Source organism: Vicugna pacos, chromosome 10 (assembly GCF_048564905.1).
Source record: "Vicugna pacos chromosome 10, VicPac4, whole genome shotgun sequence".
NCBI classification, from domain to species: domain Eukaryota; kingdom Metazoa; phylum Chordata; class Mammalia; order Artiodactyla; family Camelidae; genus Vicugna; species Vicugna pacos.
This window is the reverse complement of record NC_132996.1, coordinates 31,389,547-31,412,830: the sequence shown is the minus strand read 5'-3', so window position 1 is coordinate 31,412,830 and position 23,284 is coordinate 31,389,547. Positions and strand designations below refer to the sequence as shown.

Here is a 23,284-nt window from a genome sequence, read left to right as displayed (position 1 = left end):
GGGTGGAGGGCCCTCTAGTGGTCGGCTCCAATTAGAGGCAAGTGGAGTCCGTTCTTGTGAACAGCTGAGGACAAGCAGCACTACCCTGTGCCCAGCACTGAGGCGGAGTTCAACAGGCCCAAGAAAAGCTTTGGCGAAGTCTGACCACATGGATTCTAGAATAATCGCGGGACTGGGCCCGGGGACCTAGTCCAATGCCTTCCCCCAGCAAACGGCCTGAATCCCCTTTGGTTGTACTGCTAGGTTGTTACCCTGCCTAGGCCTCCAATAACTGGTTGCTCAGTTCAGCTGATTAAAATCCCTGTGGGCCTCAGATGGCATCAGCACCATGGACTCTGACATAGTCCCCAGCTCTAGCAGGAGCTGCTACCACCCTAGCCTCAGTTTTTTCCTATGTTTCTTCTAGGCTGGACCCTTGACAAACTCCACAAGATACATCTTTTTTCATATTACCCTGGTGGCCCGAAATTACCAGTGTGCCCAGAAGACTTGTACATGAGAACAAAACTTAAGCCACTTTGGCAAATATGAGACTGGTCACTGCAGAAACCCGGCCAGAGGCAAACCAAGGGCAAAGCCAGCAGAGGAAGGCTGGGGCCCACAAGAGTTGTATTACAACAGGACACTCTTTAGTCCTCTTTCACTTCCTTAAAATAGCAGCACAGAGGCTTTTGAAGAGGAGGCTGCCACAGTTCACACGAGTTCATGGGTGTTTCCAAATCCCACGTTAACACCCTAGTGGACCCACAGCCACCCCCCTATGCTAGTCTGTTCTTTAGAACTATACAATTACTTTTTTAAAAATCACTTTAACAGAAACGATATAAATGACACCTACTGAAAACAAATTTATGGTTACCAAAGGGAAAGGAGGGGAGGGGTAAATTAGGAGTTTGGGATTAGCAGATACAAACTACTATATATAAAATAGATAAACAACAAGGTTCTACTGTATAGCACAGGGGACTAGATTCTATAACTTGTAATAACCTATAATGGAAAAGAATCTGAAAAAGTATATATGTATAACTGAATCATTTTACTATACACCTGAAACTAACACAATACTGTAAATCAGCTATACTTCACTTTTTTTTTAAATGGTGTATGTAAGTCACTGACTTTCCGGCTTACTCACACATTGGAACCACTTTGGGAGAGGGGGCTTAAGGAATACAGTACTGTCTGGGCCCACCTCCAGAGGCTCTAATGTCATAGTCTGGGAGTATGACCTGGCATTAGGATTTTTAAAAGCTCCTCAGGTGGTTCTTAGGTGCAGTCAAGTTTAAAAACCACTGCCCTAGGTCTTAGGAACTTCATTCCTCACTAAAATCCAACAAGAGACCCACCATTGAAAAATTTATCTAACAGAAACCCAAGAAGTATTCATGGGCCTGCATGTCCAGCCCTGGCTCCCAGGAAACAAAATGGTCCATCAACAGAGGCTTCCTGGAGAAAATGTCTCAACTTAAAAAAGTGATTCTAGCTGCAGGAATTTAAGACACTAGAGTGGGTTGTTGGTGGTAGTGGCAAGTGTGCCCTGTAGAACTCTCAAATCAAAGCCATCACAGATGAAAGGCAGACAGCACGTTACCAGCTAGCTCTCTGTACCTCTAAAGGAACTGAGTGCAGGACTTTCGCATAGTTCCACTCACTGAGAATTCCCCCACTACTTTCCTCTGTGAGGCAGCCCGGTCCTTTTCTCTGTGAAATAGATAATGTTATGTTACCCATGCGGCAGCTGATGTCCCCAAACCCATGGAGTCCCCATGTTTATTTATTCATACCTGCCTCATTCCTGAATGGATTGGGACTCTCAGTGAGAATGTTACTGCTGGTTTTTTTCTCTAAAGCATAAAATATTCTTTGATTTAAAGAGTGCATTTCTGACCCAGATGATGGTTCTTTTACAGACCAATAAAATGCTTGAACATTTTTACAACTAAAGTGTAACTGAATCTGGATTTCTGATATCTTGTCATTTGGGGGATTTTATTTGCCTCTGTTGCTTTAAAATTCAAGGCAGAGAAGTTGTTGACTGTAGGAGAAATAAAGCGAATTCAAATTTTGTGTTAAAAAAAAATCACTTTGGTAGAACGGTGGGTAACTGCACTTTCTCCATGGGGGTGAGTAATTCCATTCTGCCAAGGACCTCCTCAAATGCTATGGGGAAAAAAAAAAAAAAAGAACAAAAATCCTCTCTTCCTGCCTATGGTCCCAGCCGGGGCTTGACAGAATCAAGAAAGCAGCTGCAAACACACAGAGCAAACCCTCTCATGTGACCAACCTGGAAAGAAAGAGGCCTCCGCACATGACACAGACTGGCACCCCCAGGCTGCAGTAGATGAACGCATGGGAAAGAGTTTGAAGAAGTCCCTCTGGATGGGCACAGCTGCCCTCTGTCCCCTGGCCACGTGGCATGCCTGCTGCGGTGGGGTGTCCTGTGCCTGCTATCCACTGGCTTTCATCCAGATTCCAGAATATTTAACGAGGGCCTCAGGGTGTTGGGGCTTGTTCACGTTAAACCCAAGCACAGGCAGCGCTTCCTGAAACGTCTATGCTGCGGGTATGTAGGCAAATATAATATGAGGAGGTTTATTTGCTTAGTGTCAGTTTTATTGTATTTCAAGCAAGAAGGAAGAAGCAGGGGATGGTAAGGCAAGGTGAGGCTAGAAGTGGGGACCTCACTCTTCAGCTGGTTTTCTGGAGGAAGTAGCTGTTGAAAGGTCTATAGGAAGGTCTTGTGCAGACATGAAACTTGCTAAAGGGATAGACCATTGTTTTTAGGCTGAAATGATGAATGTATTGCTTATAAAGGGTTGGGTAAACAAACATATACATCTGCTGCTTCCTTGGACAATGGAAAAGCTATGGGATTTGCAGTACTTTCTAGCTCTAGCTCTGTCTTTCATTTTTTGTAGTTTTTTTACTTTGAATGGCTCACCTGAACCCTCCTCATCTGTAAAGACTTGTCCTGCATCTCATAAGGGTGCAAGGAGATGTAACGTACGGGCGGACACTTTGTAACTGGAAAGTTGTCTTTAAAGGTACTGTTTTCACTTTATTATTACACCCACCTAGCCTGTTGGAGGGGCAGAACCAGGGGAAATGGAGATTAGACATCAATAAGAAATAGTATTTTAGTTGGGCAGTGAAGAACGAAAAGACTATCAACAAGTATTTGTGAAAGAGGAAAAAGCTTGAACAAAGGCCAGACGAGAGAAAAGCCAGGAGTATTAGGAGGTGCTCTACCTTTCTAGTGGGAGGGTGGGGATGGTGAGGGTTAGAGAAAATGTTAGTCAAGAAAAGGCTGGAAGTTAGCTGGATCAGAGCATGGAAGGCTTTGAGCGCCAGGAGGTTTGGATGGGTAATGGCAGTTGTTGAAAATTCCTGAGTGACAGACTGTTATCTAAGCTCTTGGAAGACACTCATGGCAGTACCATCTGGGAAAGGATGTATCTGTATTCCCACTTCCAGACCGCACCCCTGGATGTGATTAGAGGGATATATTTTGCAAAGGGGCTGTGGTCTCAGTGTCCTGGAGGGCAGCAGGCTCGGCACCCTCCCTCCCGGCCATAGTGCATCACTCCAGAGGCTCCTTTCTCTTGGTCTGGAGTTTGTAAATGATCTGGTTTCCATCATTCCAGGCGTAGAGCTGCTTATCTCTGGGGTTGTAATGGATCATGGAGTGGCTTCTCAGCCGCCGGGGGAAGAACAAGTTGGGCAGATTCTCCTCACTGACCGTGCCCAGTGTATCATAAACACAGGCGATGCGATGCGGGCCGTGGCCACCCGAACTGTAGACCACATAGAGGACCCCACACAAGAGGAATGCGGCTTCGGCATCCTGGCTTCTGCACGGAGTGTCCCATGAGTGCTCCATTCCCAGCGTGTCAGGCTCAATTTTTGTGAGAACCAAATGGCTCTGGATGCCTGGCCCTGAGTGGATGGCCCAGAGCCCGTGCTCGTCCACAGCCAGGTCGATGAAAGTCGAGGGGGAGTGCTGGTAGACCAGGGCTCTCCCTGCCCCTCCTGAAAGCAGCATTCGATCTTCCACGGTTCTCTTTTGCAGGTTATATTTGATGATCTCATTGCGAGTCCCTTGGCTGTGAAAAAATAGGAAACCTTTGTAGACCACTTGGCCTGTTCCCTGCCAGGAATGTGTTAGGAGCAACTTCCGGGGGCCTGGCTTGGTGCTGTCCTCCATGAATGCCCGTATGTTGGCAAATTCCCAAACAGTGTTGTTTCTGGATCCAATTAAGAAATAAACCTTTGAAGAGTCGCTGACAGCATCTTTCATCCAAGAGCCATCTATGTCCATCGTCTTTTTCACTATTTTCAGAGACTTTATGCCCATCAGCATGTTGTCACAGCCTGGCCAAACAGGAGAATAAGGGAAGGTGACTTTATAAACACATGAGATGTCTGCTTTTCACACAGATTGCTTTCCCCCCCCCCTTCAGGGTCTAGAATAAAATTATTGCACAGAGATCAATCATAATCGATTGCAGGAATCAGTGAATCAAAGAATGTAATGAATAATTGGATCTCTGTCAAAGGAGTTGCTGTCCAGTCATAAGAGTCAGCCTTAATCAAGTCAGTCAAGTCAGAATATGAACAACTATTTGCTGTGTCAGAGGCCCTGCTCACTCTCTAGAGCACTTGAGGTTGACACAGTGAGAAGACTTAGGTGTGGAACCACCTAATTCAATTCCATTGGCCAAGATTTTATTGGATAATTCAGTTCTGCCTGCCAAGATTTTCCTGGGTACCTGCTGTGGACTTAGCTTTCAGTACTCTCCCAGAACAGTGCTAAGTACTGAGGACAAAAATTATAATTTCAACCCTACACCTTGAGGAGATGACCTTCTAGAGAAGGATTCTGGTCCTTGACCCTACTAGAACATTATAAAAGTTCTACTCCTCCCTCTATTCATTTATTCATGAATGCATGCATGCATGTAGCCAGCCAACTTTGGATACCTACAAAGGTACCACTCCACGAACCCTCACCTTTTGCCTAGACCACTGCATAGTCGTCAGTTTGTCTCCCTGATTTTACTTTTGCTAATCTACAGTATGTTCTCCACAAAGCAGTAGGAGTGATCTGTTTAAAAATATGAATAATGTGACTAAACTGTTAAACCGTTTTCCCCACCAAACTTGGAATAAAATCCTAACCCCTTCCCTGGTCTAAAGCACCTACATGATTTGGCCTCTCCCTGTCTCTGGGCCTTGATTCTCCACTCTCCATCCCCTGGCACATAGCATGGTGATTACACTGGCTTTCCCTCTGTTCCAGCACATGAGATGGTTTCTGCCTTAAGGCTGTAGCGCCTACAATTCTTTCTGCCCGGAGTCTTCTTTTCCTTCATCTTCCCATGTCTGCTCCTATCCTTCACATCTCAGTTCCAGTCTCATCTCCTTAAGAGACTTCCCTGACCACTGTATCTAAATTTAAAATGATCTACAACAGCATCTCTCTTACTTCCTTGAGCTCCCTTATCGCATTCTATAATGATGTTATTTGTTTAAATTACTGGTGTGCTGTCCTCCCCACCAGACTCTAAGCTCCACAGAAGCAGGGCCTTTGCCCTCATGTTTTCTGTTATACTCTACTGCCTTCCTGAGAGCTTCTGGGGTTCAGCAACTGTCTATGGAATTAATGAGGAAGACAGGTTCATTCAAGCAGGTGTTTTTCTAGGGTTTAAACGGTGCTGCACATCCAGAGTTGACCTTACGTCTGTCTGAAGTAATAATAATTTGTGTGTAGAATAGATAAACAAGATTGTACTGTATAGCACAGGGAAATATATACAGGATCTTGTGGTGGCTCACAGAGAAAAAGAATGTGATGATGAATGTATGTTCATGTATAACTGAAAAATCGTGCTCTACACTGGAATTTGACACAACATTGTAAAATGACTATAACTCAATTAAAAAAAAGTTTAAAAAAATAAAGTAAACGATTAACTTCAGGTATAAATAAATAAATAAATAAATAAATAAATAAATGTAAAATTAAATAATAATTTGTGAAGCACTTGAAAGCTTTTATGATATTTTCAAATGCATCATTTCATTTAAAAATATGACACAACATTGTCATCAAGGGAGCATACGGCAGGAATGGGGTTGGGGAGCAAGCTCAGCCTGGAAGAGCCGAGGCCCAGTAAGGTCATGCCCTTTCAGTGGTCAGGTCATCAGTGGCTGCTCCCAGAGGCCTTGCCAGGCCCAGACTTTGGGGCAAGCAGTGGAAGTCTCTCAGCCATAAGTTGCCACCATGTACCCTAATGACATGGATTGTGTCCCTGTGGCCTCTGGGTCAACTTTGTCCAGGTTGGCTTGGATTACAGAAGCTACCCTGGGGAAGGCAGAGAAGTCTGGGCCTGCTGGACCTTAGAATAAGTTTCAAATATCTCAGCATGTGCAACATGGATAGGCCTGGAGATCGTCATTCTAAGTGAGGTAAGCCAGAAAGAGAAAGAAAAATATCACGTGATATCACTCATATGTAGAATCTAAAAAAATATATCATATATCACTTATATGTAGACTCTTAAAAAAAGACAAATGAACTTATATACAAAATAGAAACAGACTCACAGACAGAAATCAAACTTACGGTTATCATGGGGGAAAGGAGGGGTGGAGAGATAAACTGGGGGTTTGAGATTTGCAGATACTAACTACTATATATAAAATAGATATACAACAAGTTTCTTCTGTATAGCACAGGGAACTATATTCAATATCTTATTGTAACCGACAATGGAAAAGAATATGAAAATGAATATACGTATGTATATGTGTGACTGAAACTCAGCTAAGGGTGCCCTGAGCGGAGTCTGAGCTGGAAGGCAGGACCTGCCAGGAGACCTCCAGCCAGCCCCAGGGACATGGCGAATGGTGTGTGTGAGGTGGGATGGGCACATCTCTGGATGTGCCAGGAGAGGGACAGAGGAGGGTAATGGACGCTCTGAGGCCTATTCGCAGGGTGATGGGATAATGTGCCTTGACTGGGAAGCCCCTAGCCTGCCCATCCCTCTGGGAGGAAAGCCAGTAGGCTTCCAGCCCAGCCACGAGGGACTACATCTAAGAATAAGGCACATTCAATGTCCCACTAGTGAGAAAATGTTCATTTAAAATACAGCAGAAAGTGGGGATGGGTATAGCTCAGTGGTGGAGCACATGCTTACCAAGCATGAGGTCCCATTAAAAATAAATAAACAAATAAGTAAATAAACCTAATTACCAACTCCCCAAAAAAGGCCTGGGGAAAAAAAAACACAGCAGAAACTATAAACAGGCATTTGTCTTTCTCCTCCTACTCCTCCTTTCTAATGCAGAATCCTTGAAGAAATAGCAAACCAAAAGAGTGTTAAATGGTTTTGATCTGAGAAACAGTTCCCGTTGGGAGGTGCGTGGGACCACAGAATGTCCCCGTGTGCTCCCTTTGGCTTCTCCTATCCCTTTGTAGAACCTGGACTGGGAGTCAGAGACCTGAGTGTCTGAACTCCAGCTCTGGTTCTCCTTGTGTCTCCTTAAAAGTCCCTTGGTCTATCCAGCCTTAGCTTTCCCAGCTGTAAAACGAGGGGTTTAGCCTAGATGCTCTATAGTTTCTTCAGGTGGATATTCCATAATTCTTATAAATTCCTCTTCTCTTGGAATTTGGGGAGAATATGCTTTCAGTGTTTGAGTAAAAGAATAAGTTACAACTCTTGGCTGTGCTGCTCTTGAGAAGAGATAATTAGCAGGAGTAAAAGGTTGAGGAAGGATAGGAAATAAAAAAGGAAAACCTTTGAGTCCAGCCAAGATGCAAATTATTTAAGTGAGACACTGACATTTTGCAAACCAGAGAAAGAAAATCTGCGGTTTACCCCTCAGGCAGTATTGCAGACAAGCAATTAGGATAGAATTTGGCCCAAGGCCTCAGAGTGACTTCATATATAAATATCACTTATTTGAATCTTTGATATTTTTCCCCTTATTTAACAGCAATACTCTCCAGACTTGATGAGACTTGTCCTTCCATTGGAGAATGACTCAATGGGAGTTATGTTTCAAAAACAGTGGTCTGTCACAGACACAGAAAACAAACTATGGTTACCAAAGGGGACAGGGTGGGGGAGGGATAAATTAGGAGTTTGGGATTAACAGACACCAGTAGTATACATAAAATTGATAAATAAGAAGGACCTACTGTATAGCACAGGGAACTATATTCAATTTCTTATAATAACATATAATGGAAAAGAATCTGAAAAAAAATGTATGTATAGGGATAACTGAATCGCTTTGAAACTTATCTGAAACTACCCTTCAATAAAAACAAAACAAAACAAAACATGGTCTGGATATTAGTAGAGAATGAACTGGTGGATAGAGGTGAGGGTGAGGGGATGCAGGGAGATAGGTGAGAATCTGTAAGTATAATCCAGACGAGAAACATCCAAATAGTGACGGGCGTGAAAAAAATGGGCACGGATTCAAGAACAGAAAAAGAGAGGTCAGGTCACTGATTAGGATGAGGATGCCAGGTGACAGACCAGACTTAAGGCTGCGGGGGATAGAAGGCATGAGACAGCAGCAGGGAAGAGCTGATATGCTCGGGGAGAAGAATGCTGAATTCACTAAAAAGAAGAGAATTCCTGTAAAACCATGAATATTTTGACTGCTTCTGGAAATTCTCTGTTGTTGAGCTTGACTTCTTCAGTCCCTGGAATTGTAGTCATGCTAATAAACATCTGTCAGTACTTATCAAGTGACAGGTATGACGTTCTAGACACAGGGATGACAAAAAGGACAGCTTTTAGACGAGTCATCAGTGATAAAGCTTCAAGCTCTCACAATAAAGTTGTCAATGTGGACTTCACTGTCCTAGAAATTAGGGCCAATTCATGCTTTTGGCCCACAGAATAAATTTCTGATGTCTTAGCATGGTACTCAAGGTCCTTCATCTGACCTCATCTTTGTCACTTCACTGGACTAGTCACCAGTCACTAAACTTGCCACTGAATGGGAAGGTTCACTCCACCTGGAGCCAAAAGCCATCTGCTTAAACAACTTTGGGACCTTCTGTTGGTATCTGTAGTGATGGTACTGGAGGCATCCTCATCGACCATGGGCTTTCCAGCTGGATACACAGAAGTGCTCTGTGCATAGATCTCTGTGAACCCAGCGCAGTGACCTATGGGACTGTCCAGGAGGCAGCACAGGATAAGCTGTACCCATAGCTTTGGCGACACTGGCTCCATCGATGCAGCAACTTCGTGTGTGTGTGTGTGTGTACACGTAGGTGTGCACACACACACACACAAGTACTTTTATACTCTCCTGCACTTACACCTGTGTGTAATAGATACATTACACACAAAACATGGTCTGGATATTAGTAGAGAATGAACTAGATAATAGATATTTGTAGTAGATACATCTGTTGCAATTTAGAGTCCTACATCTCTGAATGTTTTGTTCCACTCATCACAAACTAATGGACCTTGGGCATTGTCACAAATATGTTTTGTTTGGCTTCCAGTAGGTATTTTGCCTGCTTATTTTCTTGTTTGTTTTGTTTTGTTTTTAATGACTTTGACTATGAAGCATGCACATTTACACTACCTGAATGGATCCCAGAGGCATGTGAATTTGCAGCAACAGCCTTTCTTCCCTGAAACATGATCTAACAAAAGACGTGTTATTTAATTCAGCAGGGAGAGGGTTACTTGAGGCAGTGTGCATGCACCCTTCCCAAAATAGGAAATAAATCAAATCTGCTATAATGCCTTGTTTTGACTGCCTTGAGAATTTTTCTTCACAAGGTATTTACAAGTTAAAGAGAGGTTAATACTCTTCTGATCCATACAAGAATGCAGCCTGTGGAATCTGCCAAAAACTGTTAGTTGAATAAATTCTCAATCTGGGTATCTGAGGCAATGGTGCTTTGCCATGAGTTGCCAAGTACAATGCGAAATTTCCCTTTACTTATAACAGTTATAGTACCAAAGACTTGGAGTGACTTTAAAGTATCAGTTAGATTGTACTCAAGTAACTTTCACTCACTGTGTCCTAAATTGTGTGAGAGAGAAAGAAAGAAAAGAGAAGGAAAGAGAGAGAACAAAAAGTAAGACAGAGTATGTATATGTTAGAATTAAGATTCTAAAAAATTTACCTTACCCGAGACATCCCTGGGATTGTGGCCTTCACGTGACCACCATCTGGGGATCATCTCTAAATAAAGGCTGAAGACTTGGAACAGCTCTACAGGAAATGGCTTAATTACAAAGCAATCTGCCTTATTCATTATCCCCGCAATCTGGCCGTTTGTAGTTGCCCAATAAATATTCCTATAATAAATGAGAACCACTCAGACAGATGTTAGAATTTTCTGGAAATCTCCTAAGACACAATGTTGACTTTTCCAAGGAAGTTATGTTACCCTCTCTCTCTAGGTTTTCTGAAGAAACTCTCTAAGATAGCACATAGGTAGGAATGAAGCTCCTGGTGTGAACTCCGGCAACCCTCCTGAGCCCATAATCCCATATTTGCCCACACAAGGATGCTGACTTGAATCTGAAGGATTTCTGGAAGTTCCACAGCTGGCACAGCTGGCACAGTCCCAGCAGGCCACAGTTAGAAGATAGGAAGCCTTGTGGGAAGAAGATGGGTACTGGAAATTAACAGCACCAGCTCAGCTGGCCAGAATTCTAAGATTCCCACTCCATGGATATGCCCTACATAATCCCCTCCCCTTAAGTCAGGGCAGCACCTGTGACTGTGATGGTGCCCCTTGACTAGGTTATCAGGCAAAGATAAAGAGATTTTATAGATATGATTAAGGTGCCAGATCAGTTTGGGCTTATCAAAAGGAAGATGGTTATGGGTAGGCTTGACCTAAATCAGATAAAACTCTTTTAAAAAAAGGGACTGAGCACTTTTCAAAAAGAGGCACTCTCCTTCTGGCTTTGAAGGAACAATAGACACATTGTAAGCTGTCTGTGGAGAGGTGCAGCTGCTTGAAGCTGAGAGCCTCAGTCCTACAACCACAGGAAAGTGAATTCTGCCAACAACGTCCATGAGCTTGGAAGAGGACCCCAAGCTCCAGGTGAGAATGTGGCCCAGCCAACATCCTGATGCTGTGAGACTTTGAACAAAGCATCCAGAAACCTGACATAATAAATCTATGTTGTTTTAAACTGCTAAATCTGTGGGGATTTGTTACACAGCATTAGAATAACTAATACAGCAGGGTGGGTAAAGCTCAGTGGCATAGCGCATGCTTAGCATGCTCAAGGTCCTGGGTTTAGCCCCCAGGACGTCCATTAAAAAATAAATAAATAAATAAAAACCTAATTATTTCTCCTTCCCCCCACCCTCCAGTTTTTTTTTTTTAAAGGATGACTAATATAGGCGTAGTTACTAGGAAATGTCCAACAGTGAAGGAGGGGTACAGTATATAAATACAAAAGAGTGCATGAAAGGGGAATACACTGGCATTCCAGAGTCCACCCTTGGGCACAGAACCTCTGGAAACAAGAAGTCAGAGAGCACTAGTCACATGATTGTGACTGCTCACAGGTTTGTCTTTCCCTGATCCAAGCCCCGAGGGGCCTCTGCTCTCAGTATCTCTCCTATAGAAAATTTTTACAGACTCCTCCTTGAGAGGCCCTGACCCCAGCTCTGTGAGTACAGAAGTGAAGACATCAGTATGTTCATGGTCTGGGTAAGGAGTCAGACACACAGATATGTGAGGCTGAGTGTTAGTGCTGCCTTGGAAGATTGAATGAGGACTCTAGGAGCACGATGGGCCCATCGGTCTGGGAGGGTGGGCTCCGGAAATGTTTACAGAGAATCCATGGCATTTTTGAGTCATAAAGGGTGGGTAGAAAATATATATATATTTAATAGCTATTGCATGTGGGTAAGTTATGGGAGAAGAATAAACTGGAAATCAGCTTGGACCACTTTGGGAAGGGCCTTCCTCATATAAAAGGCTGAGAGATTTGAATGGATTTTTTGTTGTTGATAACTGATGGCAAACAACAAAAACAGTCTACACCAAGGAACGACAGGATCCACTTATGCTGTGGGAAGGCCTACATGACAGCAGACAGCAGCAGGAGGCAGATCAGGGGCAAGGGGAGCAGTAAGACAGCTAGTGCAGGATGTGGACACGTTCCACTCCCTCCTCCATCCCTGTGGTAAGCACAGGGCCCACCCAAGAGTGGGGGGCAAAAAGCACTTGTTGAATCATCAGATGAGGGCTCCAGAGGCAACAGGCCTGGAAGCAGCGAAGTTGAAAGAGAAGTTTTCAGTCACTGTGGAGCTGGGAGAGGGAGTATTTTAGGTCTCCAGGGTCTGAGGGAGGAAGAGGGCTGAAAAGGCAGAAAGTCCAGCCTCAGGACCTCTGCTGAGCTATAGCTAGAGTGGGAAGGGGCAACCCCAAGGCCTGAGGGGCCCAGGTATCACATCCAATCCAGTACCACTTTCTAGGCCTGGGGTCCTCCCTGACCCCTGGCACGAAAGTTCAGGCACATTCTAGTTCACGCTACATTAACACCCAGTCCTCCCCATCAGCATTTTAGGGAGCTGTTCTTTTTCTGCTGGCTCATCCTTAACCTTTTCCCCAGCCTCTGGCCCGATGCTTACCCTGAGTGGCTCCTTCTCAGAGGGAGGAAGGTCATTTCAAGACAGGGCCAAAAAGGATCTCTCACTTGATCAGCTTGACCACGTGCTTCCTATTATAGATCAGGCACCCTCCTCTCTGTCTTCTGACTCAGAGATAAGATGTTCCCTTTTCTACCAATATCTAATAACTCCTCTGTCTGTGCCAACAATTCCTCCTCCCATTCATTCATTTGTTCTCTTAGTTAGTCACCAACAAGTATTTACTGAACATAGACACTATTCTAGGCACCGGGATATAGCACTGAGCATGAAACGTGGAATCCAGATTCTCACAGAGCTGACATTCTAGATGGGGAGGCAGAAATAATCAATGAGCAAATAAATGAACTAGATTTCGGAGAAATAAGTGCTCAGAAAAAAAACCCAGTAAAGTAGTCAGTGCTCCAAAACTCCTCTTGAGTTTCCTCTCTCAACATACTTCAGACCAACCACCCAATGGCCTAAGCCGAAAACTCAGGAGGCATCCTAGACTCAGTCCTTCTCACTCATTTTTCACATTCAATTATCAGTCCCCACGCCGTGTGTATTCCAACTCTCAGTGACTCTCAAGTCATCATCTGTCCTCTGTCTCACTGACACTTAATGCAGACACAATCAGTTGTTGCCCAATTTATTGCAGTATTTCCCTGATTAGTGTCCTCTCTCTGGTCTTGCCATCTTCCTGCTTGTCACACCCCTGCTTAAAATTGTTCAATGGTTCTCTACAGTTTCTCCAGTCAAGTTCAACCCCCTTAGCTTAGCAAGCAAGTCTTTCGTAAACGGGGTGCTACTGAACCCTTCAGCCTTGCCTCCCTACACTCACCTGCCCCACACAGCTTCCAATCAGCCCTCTGTGCAGGTCTGCACATGGAAGTGCTACCTGCCTTTGATCAGCTGCATGCTCACTGGACATGCCCTCTGCTCATTCTTCTCTAACTTTTTTGTTCAAAACTCAGGTCAAACATCATCTCATTTTGGAAGACACTTCTCATAATGACCCATGGAGTTTTTTACAAGGATTACATTCAGAAGGTACATGAAACCTTTAGCTCAGGGATGGCATCCAGCTTACATCTTGTTTACCTGATGGAATTGCTCATATTTAGGGCAGATGTAATTAGCAAACACATAATGTTTTCCTATTTGCAATGAATCTGTCTCAGAATATAGCCTCTGAGGTGGGGAACTTGTCTCCCTCACGGTTTTAATTAAGTGGACTCATGCACAGGAAATTTTCCTTCTCATTTATGTCTTTGTTGCTTGATCCTTATTATTATAATTTGAGCTCGTAACCACGATTCTTAATGGTCTGGAAGCAATTCTGATGGATCACAAGATTGGAGCCAAATACCTTCAATATATCATCATCCCAACAGCACACACAAAAATCATTCACTGTAGTCCCTGCCTGAGGGTTCGCTGTTGCCATTTCCAATTTCATATTGTTTCTTGCACATCTGCAGCCTCTCCCTAATCCTAGGGCACTGGGAGAATTCACCAACCTGCCACTCTCTTTGGAAGGATCTGGGACCACACACCTCTTCCAAACCAAAGTCTGTCTGGAGATGCCCTTCCTGGGTTGACCTCTGACACCGTAGCCCTGACCTTCTATGGGGCCTTAGGAACCCTCTGGAAAAGGGAAAGCTGCTTTCTGAAAATGAATTTTCCTTTGGACACGTGCTCTCTGATGAGGTTTCTCTCCCAGCATACGCCCACATGAGCACATGTCTGGCTCTTAATTTCATACTCATGAAAGAGCAGGAAACTAACTAACAAAGTGGCTGCCCTGATGCTAACGCTGTTGCTGATTCATTCTGACTTAAAATTCTTGCAACTTGTTTTTCTCCTTTCTCTAACAAACCCCCATCTCTGCTTCACTTGCTCAACAGCTTTTGTGCTAAACAGCCCCTAACCGTTCCATTACATTCGCCACTACCTATACATTCTTTACCCAGAATAGCTTATGCTTTAACCCAGAAGCTGTATTCTAGAAAGGTGGTCATGGGCTGATCGCCTCAGAAGAATAAACAGACCCTCCAAATTTTCTCCATGACACCAGGTGGAATCATCAAGATTAAAAAAATTTATATAGCACCCCAGAAAACGCCCTGATATGTTGTCACCTGTCTGTTCCATCCAGTTTTTCTGTAAAACTTCAGGACACCAACCCCACACACAGTCTCTAAGGCATGGGTGGATTCACAGTCTCTAAGGCATGAGGCTGCTGTGACTCCCCTTTGCCTGGCAAAGCAGTAAAGCTGTCCTTTTCTAATTCTCCCAAAACTCTGCCTCTGCCTCTCAGTTTGGCTATTCGGGATTCAGAGACTGGTTTTTCAGCAACACTCAGTCAGACCATCTACCTGCGGGAGTCCGTGTGTCTGAGAGTGAATTCCCCCAGAAGAGGCAGTAACAGGTGCAATTCTCTTACTTGCATTCAGCAGCGTCCGGATCCTTTTCTCTTCTTCGGCTTCCTGGACTAGCTTTTCTGCCAGCATCTTGTCCTCCGATTCTACGCAAGCGTCAGCTTCCCGCAGGTACTCCAGGTAGTCAATCTCCCGCTGGGCACGTTCCACTCTCAGCGCCAGGTTGTCTACTGCGCTCTTATACTCACTTGTGTAGGTCTGACATCTTCCCAGCATAACGGATATGTTTTTCGAGAACTCTTGGAAATCTTGAATGTATTCCCTTGTTGCTTGGGTACATTTTTGCAGTCCTTGCTTCAGTCAGAAAATAAATTCTCAAATTACTGCTGGTTATTTAAACTGCCCAAGTCATATCAATAGCTATCATTCATAGAAAAAGATTTTTAAATGCAAATAATCAAAAGAGGGGGAAATAAAAATCACCCATAATTCCTTAATTCAAAGTACTATTGACACTTTCGTGTATCAATCTTTAAAATTTTCCCATTCGGTTACGCATATATAAATATATATTTTTAAATGTGACTTCACTGTATGTACATTTTGTAACTTTTAAAATATTCCTTTTTAAAAAAAATGGGGGGTAATTAGGTTTATTGATTTACTTATTTTTAATGGAGGTACTAGGGATTGAACCCAGGACTTCGTGCATGCTAAGCATGCGCTCTACCACTGAGCTATACCCTCCCCACCTTGTAACATATTTTTAACTTGCTGATATACTGTGAACATATTTCAAACCAATTCATATACATCTATACCATAATTTTAATGACACAATTCTATTGAATTGATATCCTATTATTTATTCTATTTGATTCTTTTTAATGGACATTTATGTAGTTTTCAATTCTTTGCCTTTCAAACAGTGCTGGAAAAAAAATCTTTGTTTTTACATATCTGTGTACTTATCTGGTTCTTTTCTGAGGATGCATTTCCAGATGTAAGCTCCATCCCCAGCCCCTGACACGGGGCCTGGCACAGAGTAGTACTCAATACGTGCTCACTGAATGAAAGAATAAAGGAATGAAGGACGGAAATGGGATTGTTGGGTCAAAGAGTATGTGTCCTTAAAGAGCATTTACAGTTTATTATAAAAATATATACTCCAACCTAATTACCTCTCTCCCTCTCAAAAAAAAAACTTTAAAAAATATATATATACTCCAAACAGCAGGGTGTAAGGCTGTTCATTGAAGAATGAAAGAGAGAGAAAGAGGATGAGACAGAGAGAAAGGTGGGGGACGCGGTGCTGGGAGGGGAGTGTGTGTGAGAGGGAGGGAGAGAAGGAGGAGAGAGAAATACAAATAAAGAAACAGAGAGAATGAGAGGGACAGAGAGTTCTCTAAACCTACCCTCCTTTTTCTTACCCTTCTTACACAAATCCCCTAGTGCAGAGATGGCATCACCTTGTTGCTAAGTGTCTGCATTGGCCAGAAGTGGTGCCACTTGAGACTTGTCTTCTCACCCCGGCCACCATGATCAAAATGGGAAGACCTATATAAATCATACCCCTATCTTGTTAAATCCACACTTATAGCTATGAGGGTATCAGTCTACACCTGATACCCTTGTCTGAAGACAGACTCCAGTATTGGGGAAACTTGCAGAGACGTGGCTGGCGCGAATCCTCAAGGCATAGCCGCGGCCAACGAAGAGGGACCCAGCCTCCAGGCATCCGGCTGCATTCGGAATCGCCTTCAGCCTGCTCTGAGGAATTTTTTTACCCTGACTGTAACCAAATAGCTTGGACTTGAAGAAGTGTCAGGAAAATACAGAAAATAAGTATTGGAGATCAGCATATCTCTGAAAGAAGAAAAATAACTGACCAAAATTTAACTTGTACCAAAGCCAGGCGTGAAGTAGGAAATAGAAAATGTCAAGGCCAGGGTGTGTCAGAGGCGAGGGTGGAAGGGTACATTTGCCACTGGGAGCCTGTCCCTGCTGCAAAAATGTTGGGTTTTGCAAATTTTAAGGAAGTGGCAGCTGCAACACGTGGAGAAAAAGGTCCCAACAGTTTCCCTCTGTTTAACATTGCTGACATCTGTTCATTTCTAAAACGAAGTCCAGTTCAGCAAAAGAAGCTCAGAGCCTCCCAGGACACCGATAGCATGACTTTTTACAGTGACCTAATGGCTTATCATAAAAAGAGAAAAAGAAAACTAAAATCTGCTATCATTCCGATACAGTAAGACATGAAGAAAAAGTGACCAAGATGTTTAATTTTCCTATTTTAATAACTGAGCAATTGAATAATAACATTTTAGACATTTACCACCATGCCAGGCAATGTTCTAAGTATCGATTAATTTATTAAATCTCCAGAATAGCCATAGAGAGGTAAATTCTGTTATCGTCTCCATTTTACAGATGAGAAACAATGCCAAATTAGAGGACAGAGGAAAGCTCTGCTCAGGGTCTGAGGGTGGGGCCAACTGGAGTTGGGGCTCTAAACCACTAGACTGTGAAAAACAGGAAGTGTACCTTTAGCCATGCATTCATCACTCACTGTCTGTTAAAATACATCCCAGTAGGTAGGGAAGCGAGGGTAAGATAAAGTGACTTCCAGGAGGCGTGTTCCCGGATCAGGTGCACGGATGCCACGTACCTCCAGAATTCGAAAACGCTGGTAGATGTAGTGCACCATGGCCGGGTCCTGGGCCCACTGCAGCGGGGGCAGGAAGGCCGTGAGCAACAGAACCCTGAACGCAGAAGCTTGCCTAAGAGCCAGCATCGTCCTGCAAACCACCCAGGGCGGGAATGTCTTACGCTGTTGTTTCTTGAAGAAGGCTCAAGGCTCCAGGTGGTGGTCTCCTGCTTTCCAGCCCCCGCTGAGAAAATCCTCCAAGAATGGCCGGAGAGCAAAGTCTGCGAGTTACTCCCTCAGATGCAGGATCTCACTTTGCAAGCTGGTGATCAAGTCCAGCTGTTGGCAAGCAGGCTGGCTTGGGGTAGAGAGCTCCCTGGGTCCAGCATCTGTTGCCATCACCTTGACACACCCTGCCCCTCCCTAGGCTAGTGGCTGCACCCTCCCCCAGGCCTGGGTGCCTGTGCGTGGGGGCGGGGTGGGGGCGGGGAGGACCTCTCCCCTGTCCCCAGCTCTTCCCTTTGTACTTGTGCTTTCCTCCTCCCTGGAGAGCTCTGCAGTCCAATCACAGGCCTGAGCTCACACACACCACCCCCAGCTTCTCAGAGTTGGAATCTCAGTTCAGTTTCTGGCAAAAATTCCGGAGATCCTTTTCCCAGAAGTCCTGTTGGAAGACCCCACCCCTCCTCCAGACTCTCTGTGCATTCCTGCAGCTCTTAAAGGCGCAGCAAGGAAAAAGAGAGCTCTGGTATACCCTGTCTCTGAGCAGCCAGTGCACAGGGCTGAGGGTCCCTTGGGGAGAGAAGTCCAGTGGGCCACAGGCCTGGCCACCCAGGGAGACAGTTGAAAAATCTGAGTTTCAAGCTCAGAAGAGTTTTATTCAGCGGCACATTTATTGACACAGTGACGCTTCCAGAGCCAAGCCATCAGGAAATGGAACTCCTTAGTGAGAAAGACCTTGAGTTTTCTGTCTCTTGCAGCAGAATTCCCTTCACCTGTAGCTGCAGGCCAGCAACACCTAGGACTCAACTCCTGCAGGCCCATGTCCAGTTGAAGATAAATCATGTCCCTAGGACAAAGTGATGAAATCTTCCAATTTTTTGCCTTTGCTGTCCAGGCCTTTATTTATCTCAACCTCTCTTTCCATGGATGGGTCCAGAATATTCATGGTTCTTTCTCAACCACCAACCAAAGTGGAGAAGGTTGGGGGCATCTCTGAGAAGTGGGAAGAACTCTGACCAGGAGTCAGAAGACCTGCAAGAGACACTAAAAGAATTTTCCATTGTGGCCCTTGCATGTCCTTGTCCCCATTAGCTGTTCTCTACCTCCCTTTCAAGTGACTTTAGCCTCTAACTGCTCCTCCTCACCCTCTTGATCAAATCACAGACATGGGCTCCTCATCCTTAACAACAATTCCTCCTATTTCCAAAAACTATCTTTGATGACAGTCAGCCCTCTGTACCTGCAGATATGGAGAGCTAAGTGGACTAAGCCATTTTGTATAAGAGATGTAAGCATCTGCGGGGCGTGGGGAGGGGATGGGGGTGTTCCCCGAATGACCTCCCTGTGGATATCCAGGGGCAACTGTATTTCCCCAAACTAGGTGAACTTCTGGTGATCCCTCCTCTTAAATCCTCATAAAAAATACTGCCCCACTCAGCCCCCTTCTTCAAGTGAGAGGGCTCTTTTGGAGACTTCTCAGGCCTAGCATTTTGGAATAAAGTCTTACGCTAAAGGTGCTGTTTGATATTCTCAGTGAACGTCTCAAGTCCTACCTTGGATTCGGTGAACTAAGATGGGTAAGATCCAGGGAAAGGGAAACTCCAACTGCATCACAGTTAACTTTTCAGAGATGGCATTTTGGATAACCTTTTCCTTACATTATTTTTGCAGTGAAATGTGCATTCCATTCTAATGGTGTCTAGAGAATTATTGGAGACTGAGCGGGAACACAGTGTGCAGCCTGGTTGTAACGTGTTCTTGGGCTACCTCCAGGGCTGCTGTTGTCCCAGTGTCTCTGGTTGGGGCTCCAAAGAGCTTGGCCTCAGAGCCCTTCAGTTCAGTCCTGGCAGACGCTTCTCTCTGCCCACCATTGGTTCAGCCACCACACCGCTCTCTGCAGTCACCTGCTTCATGGGGACAAACCCGGCCTCTCCGCTCTAACTGCCCACACCTGGTCTTGGTTGGCGAGCATTACTCTTTTGATTCCAGAAGCAGCAAAACCTGCAGCTGGCTCCCCTAACCTGTTAGAATTGACAAGCCACAGGGCAGAACCAGAGTGGAAACCCTCATGTTCTTGTGACCAGAAGTTTCATTAAGGAAAATTAAACTCCCTTTGGAGATCATCACCACTTTGGCTAACATACGGTGGCCAATGCAGCCATCTTTATTCAGAGCAGGTCTTCCTCAGTGAAAGAGATGGCTTGGTGCCCCTGAGCTTGCTGTTGGGATAAAATAATTTGCTTGGCTCTTTTGACTTCCTTACATTTATTTATTTATTTATTTATTTATTTATTTATTTAGTTAGTTAGTTAGTTAGTTAGTTGTTTTTTGTAGGGTGGGAAGTAATTAGGGTTATTATTTTTTTAATGTAAGCATGCGCCCTGCCACTGAGCTATACCCTCCCCACTGCCTCCCTTACATTTAACCTCTGGCCTTGACCACTGCTGTAAGCTCATCAGGGAGGACAGTGAGCAAGCAAGGTGACCCCGCTTTTCTCCTCTGCGAGGGCTTGATTCTCCCGCTTTTCCTGCTGCGGCATCCTGAGAGGAAACTTAAACCCTCTGACAGCCACCGCTGTGTCCTCAGTGTGGCTGGCTCTAAGTCACTAGTCCTTGCTCTGTTAGCCCAGTCCTGAGTTGATGTGTGTCCCTAAATGACCAGTCAAAACTGGACATACCAGTGCCCAACCTAATCAGCCCACCGAGGCTGAGCTCATCCAGCTTTCCAGGTCGTCTTGGAGTGCTCTGCCATCTTCATCACTGCTCTGCCTCCATATTGACTGACGCCCTGAATTCTAGAGCCCCGTGTGCTCCCTGCACTCTACTCTCCACTTTTCTTAGAGATGCTGGCCAGCTCTGGGAGAGTCTGAGGAGGAGACTCTGCCTTCCTGAGGAGGCACAGGCCAACTCAACAGGATCCCATCCGGGACACTAGAATTCATCCCTGGGATCTGAACCAAGATGTCTCCTCTTTTTTCCCCCCTCCTTTCCCCCATATTTTTCCCATTATGTTATATTCACCACACCTGCCCCCAACGCCCATCCCCAATAGCTCTTTGCCTTAACATCATCCTCCAATCTTCCAGCCTTTTACAAGTAATTGCATTGTTTCCTGCCTGAGTGATTAAAGCAGGCTCTAATTCCCTGTGTCTCTCTAGATAAAACACTGGCTGCTTTTATGCCAAAAGGAAAGCGCTTTAAAATGTGACCTCAGCCAACAACTTGTCGAGGAGGAAGAAATTTTTCTCTACCCTTCTAGATTCTTCTGGATAGTCTGAGAATTAAATTGACATGAGACAGATTAACGGGAGAAAATCAAAGTTTAAAAATACATACACGTGGAGGGTGGGGAACAGCTCCGTGGCAGAGTGCGTGCTTAGCATGGAAGGAGTCCTGGGTTCAGTCCCCAGTGCATCCATTAAAGAAAGAAAAAAAGTATACATGAAAGAGACCGAGGAAAACAGAGTAGCTCACCAAAGGCCGAAGCCCTCACTTTAATACCATCTTCAGCTAAAGACAGAAGAGGATGTTGGGGATAGTGGTTTGGGACTTCGAAGGGGAAGAAGGCAATTTACATGTAGATAGAAAAGCAAGTGTTTGGTAAACAAATGTTTGCTGGGCCAGGCAGAGACACTGGGGCCCGGAGAGGAATTTTGACAGACAGACTGTGCTGGGTTCCTCCCCGTTTACACGCTCAGTTCATACTGTAGATGTCTGTGGCAATAGCTCCCTTCCTGGAGGACGTCCCCGTCTACATTCTTTCAGGCAGTTAGAAGAAGGTCGGATTTTCTTCCAGAGTCTTTTTGAGTCTTATAACAATCAGTCTAAATCAATCCTCATGCCAAAGGGACAGAATCTGGGGGGGTGGGTTCTGCTCCCCTATACCCTCTTGCTTTAGCTCTTATCACACCCCCACATTGAACCACAAGTGCCACATCAAATTTTCCCCCACGCTCCCAATGAAATTTAAGACTTCAAATCTTCCTAGCACCTCCTTACCCCTCTCCCAGGCAGATAACCTCCTCATTTATCTGTTTCCAGGGCATGTTGAAGTCTCAGTCTTGGAAGTCGGAGGGGACAGCTCATCTAGATGTTGGTGCTCTGGTGGAGAATTGTGGGCAGGGGCAGAGGTGTGGAAGGAAGCTGAGAAGAAATGTAGACATGCTATTGAGACAGAAGGGAAGGGGGCAGGGCACAGCTGTTAAAGGAATGACACAGCGATTAGCACTAAGAGGGTGGAAAAGCCAACTCCCAATAGACCTGGAGACCCAGGATGGTGGGAGGTCCAACCTCCAGTGGACCTGGAGCTTCATTGTACACGTTGTAATGTCCTAGCCTGGTGAATGACACACCCACAGGCACCATGACCATTCTCAAGCTAACCATGAAAGGTCAAAGAGGGGATTCCCAGGAATTGGTGGCCCAGTTCCTGGGAATCCCTGCCCCTTCCTCAAAGTAGTAGTAATAATCCTCTCATCTGTTAGCACATAAAAACTAGCAATACCACGCCTGGCCAGCGCACCCTTTCTCTCTTGCCTTCTGAGGTGGCCCATACTCTGTCAATGGAGTGTGTTTCTACCTTTAATAACCCCTGCCCCTCACAGCCATTCATCTCTCTAAATAAATATACTTTTACTCAACTATGACTTGCTCTTGAATTCTTCCCTGTGCTCAGCCAAAGACCCTCACTTGGTGGTGTGTCCCCCGGGGATTTGCCTGAGACCTGGGACACGACCATCCTCTCATGCCCCATTTTTCCTGTATGGGAGGCAAGGGGACAATGTCTTGGCACCCCTGCATTGAGCACTCATTGGTGGGAGCTGTTTCCAGGGAAGGAGTGTATATAACCTTGAGTGGGCAGCTTTCTTTGGCTGAGAACAATGCCTGGAGAGGGACTCATCTGTGAGCTGTTCGTGGCAACACTCGCACAACTAGGGGAATGAGTGTCCTGATCCTAAAGGGTAGATTTGGGCAACCCTCTGCAGCATCCTTTTCAGTAGGATAAACACAGGTCAGACCTTCCCAAGTTTGAAGAACATGACAAACACTTTAGGTGCAACAGTAAGAAGAGTGAGAAGACAATTAAGATTTCAAGGAAGGGAGTTACGTAAGTAGATTTGTGTTTCAGAGAGACCTCTCTGGAAGCCAGGTGAAGGATGGGCTGAAGGGCAACAAGACTGAATTCAAGGTGGGAGATTAGGAGGCTGTTACTGTGATCTGTGGGGGAGATCATAAGGGCCGGAACTGACGTGGTGTCAGTGGAGAGAGAGATAAATGGATGTTGTGATATTGTGATTTACAAGAAAAATATATTTGGTTTTCAACTGCTGTTTCTAGCCCAGAGCTCCTAAAACCCTTTAAGTTTTCTTTGATAAGAGCCATAA

The 23,284-nt window shown here is 44.9% G+C and overlaps 1 protein-coding gene across 1 annotated transcript; it reads right to left on the bottom strand.

The window, feature by feature from the left end:
* Positions 1-3,315: 3,315 nt before the first annotated feature.
* Positions 3,316-18,097, bottom strand: OLFML1 (olfactomedin like 1). The gene is made up of 3 exons (XM_006203482.4): positions 17,701-18,097; positions 15,098-15,386; positions 3,316-4,374 (listed from the first exon to the last, which is right to left on the bottom strand). The coding sequence occupies exons 1-3, from the start codon at positions 17,824-17,826 to the stop codon at positions 3,584-3,586; spliced, it is 1,206 nt and encodes a 401-aa protein (XP_006203544.1). The 5' UTR covers positions 17,827-18,097; the 3' UTR covers positions 3,316-3,583.
* Positions 18,098-23,284: the final 5,187 nt, after the last annotated feature.